We start from the raw sequence: 6,966 nt of genomic DNA, 5'->3' as shown, positions 1-6,966 counted from the left end.
CCTGATTTGTTTTTAAATGTGTGTGTCTACGGTGTTGTATTGTATGTGAGTGTGTATAGTGTGAATGTGGGCCCACAAAGTGTGTGTGCAGAATGGTATTTTGTGTGATGTATGTGTGCAAGTGTGTGTATCATACGAGTATGAAGTATGTAAGATATTTAGAATTTAACTATCTACTTTAGATCTAAAATTTAAATAGTAGAATTATATTTAAAATTATAACTCAAATCTTTATAATTCCAAATTAAAATATTTTTGAAATTGAAAACTCCATTTTCCAACTCCATGGTGTGCCAAATCAAATGCAACCAAAATGTATACTGGTAATGTAAAATTTATTCACACTTTTCTATATTGGCTCGTCTCAAACTACTTACTATATCATCCGTCTCAACTAAGTTGAGTCAAAACTTTTGGCACGAAGATTAAGAAATTGTGTTGAAAAGTAAAGAGATGAATTAAGTAAGAAAGATAAAGAGATAGTAGGTATGTTATGGAATAAAGTAAAAGTAATTTGATGTTTTGTTTTTTATTAAAAAAAATAAATGACTCTACTTAGTTGGACATTTAAAAAAGAAATATGACTCAACTTAGTTGAGGCGGAGGGAGTATATTATTTCTATTTAAGTAAGAATTATAATATTTAATTAATATATTAAAATTAATTAGATATTCCTTTATTAAGTGATCATTGTACTTAAATATTAATTTAATTATACTAAAATTAATCCCAAATTTACAATTTAAACGAAACCGACAATTCCTGCGGCGCAGCATCTTGAAATTTAATTAATTTATTTATGTAGTAGTACTAGTTAATGAACTTATTAAGATGTGTCATATTGAGAGTGCGGTCTACATGTGGTGTGCTGAAATATTACAGGACTCTCCAATACAACACGGTTCATGGGAAACATCTTAATATTTTATTAGGTGACAAGTGATACATCTTAAAAAGTGTTGCGAATTTACACTAAAATATTGATACACTTAAAAAGAAACAAAATCCCAACGGTGCCACGAATTTTTAATCTATCACATACACAATTCCCAACTACGAAAGCACAATACGTCCTCTCCGAATATGGTAAATTATTGATTGGTTTTGTGTGTTACTTATCGACACTAAAAATATCTGCAAGATATTAAATATAGGAAATAAGATTACAGCTGACTATCATATACTAAGCATCACATACTATTTAGAGACACGAGATTTTTGAGTTGATTATTTAAACTAGATAGAAATAAATAAACAAATAAAATAAAGCATAAAACCATATAATACAAGTAGACGAAAGAATATAAAATTTTAGGATCCAAAACTACAATTATGAGCTATTATCCAATTGACTTCCTTAAATTACAGTCTCTAGAGTTATTAAGTCAGTCACAAAACTAGATTAAACCCCGAGATTAGAGTTGAAACCAAAGTCCCCTTTAAATCTCTAACATCTCATTCCCAAAAGATTATTGAGAACCGTGACCTTACGTGAAATTTCAACTCTCCCGAGTTCTATTGAATTAAAGTGTGAATTATCCCTTTTCCAAGTCAATTATTTCGTCACCCGAGTACTCTAATCAACTCTAACATATATTCAAGAGGTAACTAATCAATTGAATATAGAAGGCACAAGGATAAATCAAATAACTGCAAGAGCTAACAAATAAAATCAACTGAATATCTTCACCAAAAAATTCCACAAATGATGTTCTACTCATAGACAAGTAAGAACTACAATTAAAGTATGAGACATGTAAGAAATTGATAAAACCCAAGGTTGAATTTCAATCTTCAGTCTTCTCTTGCCGGGATCTGCAGAGCTTCGCTCTAACGGAAGATGGAGGAATATATGTGTGGAATATGAGATAGAAGAATGTGTAGAGAAGGAGAAGGATTGGATGCTCTAAGATGAAGATTATGAATTAAGCTAAGAGGTATTTATGGGCTGGAAAAAAAAAAGGTTTATTTTTTATAATTTTCGTGGCCTTCAAGAAAAGTGAGAGATTTGGGCAACAATTTATTTTCTTCCTTTAATTTCCGCCCAAATTTCCGTCTGCTTTGACTGCACTACACAATGTTCGTAGAATGGTCATAACTTTCTCCATGAAACTCCGATTGAGACGTGCAAGGTATCCATGTGAAATTCTTTCGAAGATGAATAGAATGGTATGAATTTATCACTGATTGGACTTCAACAGCGCTGGGAAAAGCGATTGAACTGAGGCTACTGCACCTTGGCCCATTTGCACATTTTTCTATTTTTTTCTATCATTTATCAACAAACACGTCAAAAACACCAAATATATAATATATGCAATTTAAGAACATAATTTGTTTGATTGACGTTTAAAACGAGTCAAATCTAGTCCATACAAAATCAGTGTTTGTTAGTAGGCTAAAAATTTAGTTGGTCAATTTAGAAACAATAAATTGTATGCACTCATTATTGCAAGGATAGTCATGCTATGGCACTTCCCACGCTATATCATAATGTAAGCTAGATCGTTTAGGAGCGTCTAGTTTTGTTAATTAGCTAAACTACATGCAAATTCTTATTCATTTGAATGTATTTATTTTGAAATATTACAAAAAAATTTATACTATAATTTATACTTGAGCTAATTGTTAAAATTCTTAATATCTTGTTCCATATCGATTTATTAACGATCCTAGCTCATCTATATAAGTGTGGATAACCCCCTCCCCCATAAGGCCTTTTAAAGGGTGAGTGACTCATTTCTAATATGATTTGAGGGGTGAGTGACCCCTATTTTTAATACTACTAATTTTGATTGATTCATATTGCAGTCGAAAGAATGAGATTCGAGTATCTTATCATGATAAAAGTAAGTCTTTCTTTTAGTGTTGAGTTTCTTTAAGAAACGTTACACACATCCACACAAATTCAGTTATGTTTCACAATCCTTTATGTTACAATTTTCTAACGGTTTTTTAGTAGAGAGAAAGAGAGTGATAATTGTATCAAAGAGTCGTGATCTTCGCCCATAATAAAATAAATCTCAAATCAAATTAAATTTGAACAATTGAATACACAATCTTAGAATCCAGATTTTTGTCTCATAAAAAAATTAGAAGAAATTCTTGTTATTATTATTATTTTTTCTGAATGTGTGCATTGCATTCTAGAGCCATTTTGACTCAATTTCATTCTCAGGGAACCTAATTTAAATTACTGGTTTTCTTTCCAATCGACAATTAATCCTACTATTGATAAGCTATTTGGGCCGTGTACAGTGATGAATCACAATTATCTAAGTAAGCAATCAAGTAAATTCAATACACACCAACATTTTATTACAGGTACAGAGCTAATGATCCTCCTCACTTAATCAAGATGAGAATCCTTAACCATAACGATACTTGATCTTGTATCACAAAAATCTGATCAACAATGATCCATGCCTGTTTAATTAACTAGAATATATATCTCCAATTTAATGATCAGAGACGAGACATAGCAAGAAGTTGCTCCTGATTTTGGCGACGATCATGCCTCTTGCTCTGCGGCGGCGTTGACCGCCTCTTCTCCACCGGAGCCTCAAACGTGTTCGCCACCGCCCTCAGCTGAAACTTCTGAATCTTCCCCGTCGAAGTCTTTGGCAATTCATCCATAAACTTCACCACCTTGGGCACCATGAAATGCGGCAGATTCTTCCTGCAGTGCTGGATGATCTCCGCCTCCTTGGCCTCCGCGGCCTCTCTCAGTTTAACAAAAGCGCAGGGGCTCTCCCCCCAGACGGGGTGGGGCATGGCGACGACGGCCGCCTCCACCACGTCGAGGTGCTTGTAGAGCGCCCCCTCGACCTCGACGCTGCTGATGTTCTCCCCGCCGGAGATGATCACGTCCTTGGACCTGTCCTTGATCTCCACGTAGCCGTCCGGGTGTATCACCCCGACGTCTCCCGTGAAGAACCACCCGCCCCGGAAGGCCTCCGACGTGGCCTTCTCATCCTTCAGGTACCCTTTCATGATGCTGCTCCCCCGCAGCACGATCTCCCCCATCTCGACCCCGTCCCGCGCCACGCTCTTCATCGTAGCGGGATCCTTCACGTCCACGTCAGCAAGCGTCAATATGCTTATTCCTTGTCTAGCTTTCAAGGCCGCCTTCTCTTCGTTAGAGAAGCGGTCCCACTTCTTCTGCCATTCGCACACAAGCGCGGGCCCGGTCGCCTCGGTCAGCCCGTACGCGTGCACCACGTGGAATCCCAGGCTCTCGATCCGCTCCAGGAGGGCGGCCGGCGGCGGGGCCCCGCCTGTGAGGATTTCGACGGGGGCGGAGAGGCGGCGGCGCTCGTGAGGCTTGGCGTCTAGGAGGATGTTGAAGACGATGGGGGCGCAGCACATGTGGGTGACGCCGTGGGTGGAGATGGCGTCGTACATCTCGGCGGCGGTGGTGGACCGGATGCACACGTTGGTGCCGCCGCGCGCCGCCACTCCCCAGGTGAAGGTCCAGCCGTTGCAGTGGAACATCGGGAGGGACCACAGGTACACCGGCTCGGTCTGCATCCCCCACCCGAGGATCAGGCTGAGGGTGCTTAAATACGCGCCGCGGTGGCTGTACACCACCCCCTTTGGCGCCGACGTCGTGCCGGAGGTGTAATTCAGCGCGATGGGGCTTAACTCGTCCGCGATTTCCTCCGGCACGAATCTCGGATTGCCTTGGGATACGAGGGCCTCGTATTCCAGCTCCCCGAGGCGGATGCCGGTGGGGGTGTCGATGTCGTCGATCACCACCACCAGGGGCATCGACGCGGCGGCGTCAGCCTGGGGAAGGCTGGCCATGAGGAGCCTCAGGGCGTCCCGGGCTACGGGCACGAACTCATAGTCGATGAAGAAGATCTTGGCTTCGGAATGCTTGAGGATGGTGGCGATTGTTTTGGCATCGAGCCGAGTGTTGATCGCGTTGAGCACCGCGCCGGCCATTGGCACGGCGAAGTGCATCTCGTACAGTGCCGGAATATTCGGGGCCAACACGGATACCTGTGCCATGTAAGACAAAGTTTGATTAGCTATAAATCTCTTCAAATCTTGTCCCGCGTGTTAACTTTTTCTTTTATCAGACCTTTTAAGAGGTGAGTGACTCGTTTATGATGTGTTGTGATGTGACATGATTGAAAAGTTATGCGTTTGAAGTTCACTTACGACGTCGTTGCGGACAATATTGAGGGAATTGAGAGCGGAGGCGAGGCGGCAACACCGCTCATAAGTCTGGCGCCATGTGAAACGGACGCCGCGGTGTATGACGGAGGCACGGTTGGAGTAAACGGCGGCAGCCCTCTTCAAGAAGGTGAGGGGGGAAAGAGCTACATAATTTGCCTCGCATGTTGGGAGTTTATCCATTTTTGGGCTTCTCTTCTTAGTTATGTATAAAAAGATAGTTGATGTTTTTGGAAAGTTGAGGTTGTAATAGATAGAGAGAGAGATATTTTTGGAGTTGGTTTGAAGTGTGAGATTGATGCGGGTGTGGAAGTATATATATATAGGGAAAGATACAAGGAATAGTAGCATTATGATATTATGGGAGGGAAGTTGCTATGAGTTTTACACAGTCACACTAGCTATTAAGCAAGACTTTTGACTAGATTATTTTTGTTGTAGTTAGTATGTGGCATTCACACTGTGATGGGCTGCTTGACCTCTCCACTTATAGCATAACATTATCACAACATCCTTTTTTCCTTGTCTCTCTCTCTAAAAAAATAAAAAATAAAAAATAAAAAATAAAAATAAATATTGAATTGCCACTTGGTTGTTAGATTTCTAACAAACAATCTTTGGACAAATTTAAAAACATGGCATCTCCGGATGGTTTTCATCTGGATCTATGTTTTTTTTTTTTTTTAATCTTTTTCTTGTATTTCAAATTAAAATTAATGAATGTGCATGAGATAATTATCGAAAGAAAATATATAAGAGAAGACAATTTGCGAGTAATTAGGTCTTAAACATTAAAGAAATTATACACAATAGGCTGTCATATCCATTGTCATTTATGAGTGAAAAGTTGATCAGACGCTCAAAATAGTAGGATTGATTAAATTGGTGGCTAGAAGTGTTTGTGTTGAAATTGTATGCATAAACGAACACTATTTTATTTAATAAGCATTAAATTGTTAATTCCAAGACTTGAGGTTGAAGCAGCCAATCTTTTTAACTGATCACCTAATTAATCAATTGTTTAGATAATTTACAGGAATATAATATATTAAAATCCAACTCGACTCTTGACTTGAAGTTAGTCAAGATGCAAGACACACAATTAGCCTTAACCTCCATTTTGTTGTTACATATACATTTTTGGTCCATCATCTTAATATTCACAGAAATTGTCTTGCCCATCACGACGCGTATACATTTTTGCCCACATACATTTTTAGTTTTTGTATGCTATAGTTACCGGTTCATACATGTATCATCTCTAATTATTATGTGGTGATTCTAACAAATCTCGATATCATGTCATATGTGTATATATTTACTCGTTATGAATTTTGAAGGATCAATTTGTGATTTAATATTTACTTCCTTCTTCTTCCATTAAATATCTCAAATATTACTATCTTGAAATGTCCACCTACTCCATCTATCCTTTAAAAAGAATAACTATTTCTATTTTTGTTCATCCTTTAAAATTAAGTATTTTCTGTTTTTCTTTAAAAAAAAAATTTCTCTAATGAGGTGAGACTCATTCTTTATTAACAATACTTCCTCCATCCGTGAAAATTTTCTCACAGATTTCTATTTCCGTCAGTCTCACAAAGTTTGTCATATTTCATTTTTTACCATTTTTGGCAATGGACTTCACACTCCACTAACTCAATCTCATTCACATTTTATTATAAAACTAGGACCGAAATTTCACTAACTTTTTTCGATTCAATTTCCATTACATTTGTTAAAATTCGTGCCTGATCAACATGTGACAAAATTTAAGAGACGAA

General features: G+C 38.4%; 1 protein-coding gene across 1 annotated transcript; it reads right to left on the bottom strand.

The window, feature by feature from the left end:
• Window positions 1-3,293: 3,293 nt before the first annotated feature.
• LOC125215408 (trans-cinnamate:CoA ligase, peroxisomal-like) lies at window positions 3,294-5,480 on the bottom strand. Its single transcript, XM_048116813.1, has 2 exons — window positions 5,168-5,480; window positions 3,294-5,005 (listed from the first exon to the last, which is right to left on the bottom strand). The coding sequence occupies exons 1-2, from the start codon at window positions 5,363-5,365 to the stop codon at window positions 3,467-3,469; spliced, it is 1,737 nt and encodes a 578-aa protein (XP_047972770.1). The 5' UTR covers window positions 5,366-5,480; the 3' UTR covers window positions 3,294-3,466.
• Window positions 5,481-6,966: the final 1,486 nt, after the last annotated feature.

The sequence above is a fragment of the Salvia hispanica genome, chromosome 3 (genome assembly GCF_023119035.1).
Source record: "Salvia hispanica cultivar TCC Black 2014 chromosome 3, UniMelb_Shisp_WGS_1.0, whole genome shotgun sequence".
In the NCBI taxonomy this organism is placed as follows: domain Eukaryota; kingdom Viridiplantae; phylum Streptophyta; class Magnoliopsida; order Lamiales; family Lamiaceae; genus Salvia; species Salvia hispanica.
Note: the sequence above shows the minus strand (reverse complement) of the source record. Positions and strands in the feature narration are given on the sequence as shown.

Bases quoted from the DNA above. Each gene is read 5' to 3' on its own strand.
- LOC125215408 (XM_048116813.1), bottom strand. From the start codon at position 5,365: ATGGATAAACTCCCAACATGCGAGGCAAATTATGTAGCTCTTTCCCCC. The intron at 5,006-5,167 runs GTAAGTGAACTT...TACATGGCACAG, and splicing joins ATATTGTCCGCAACGACGTC to GTATCCGTGTTGGCCCCGAA.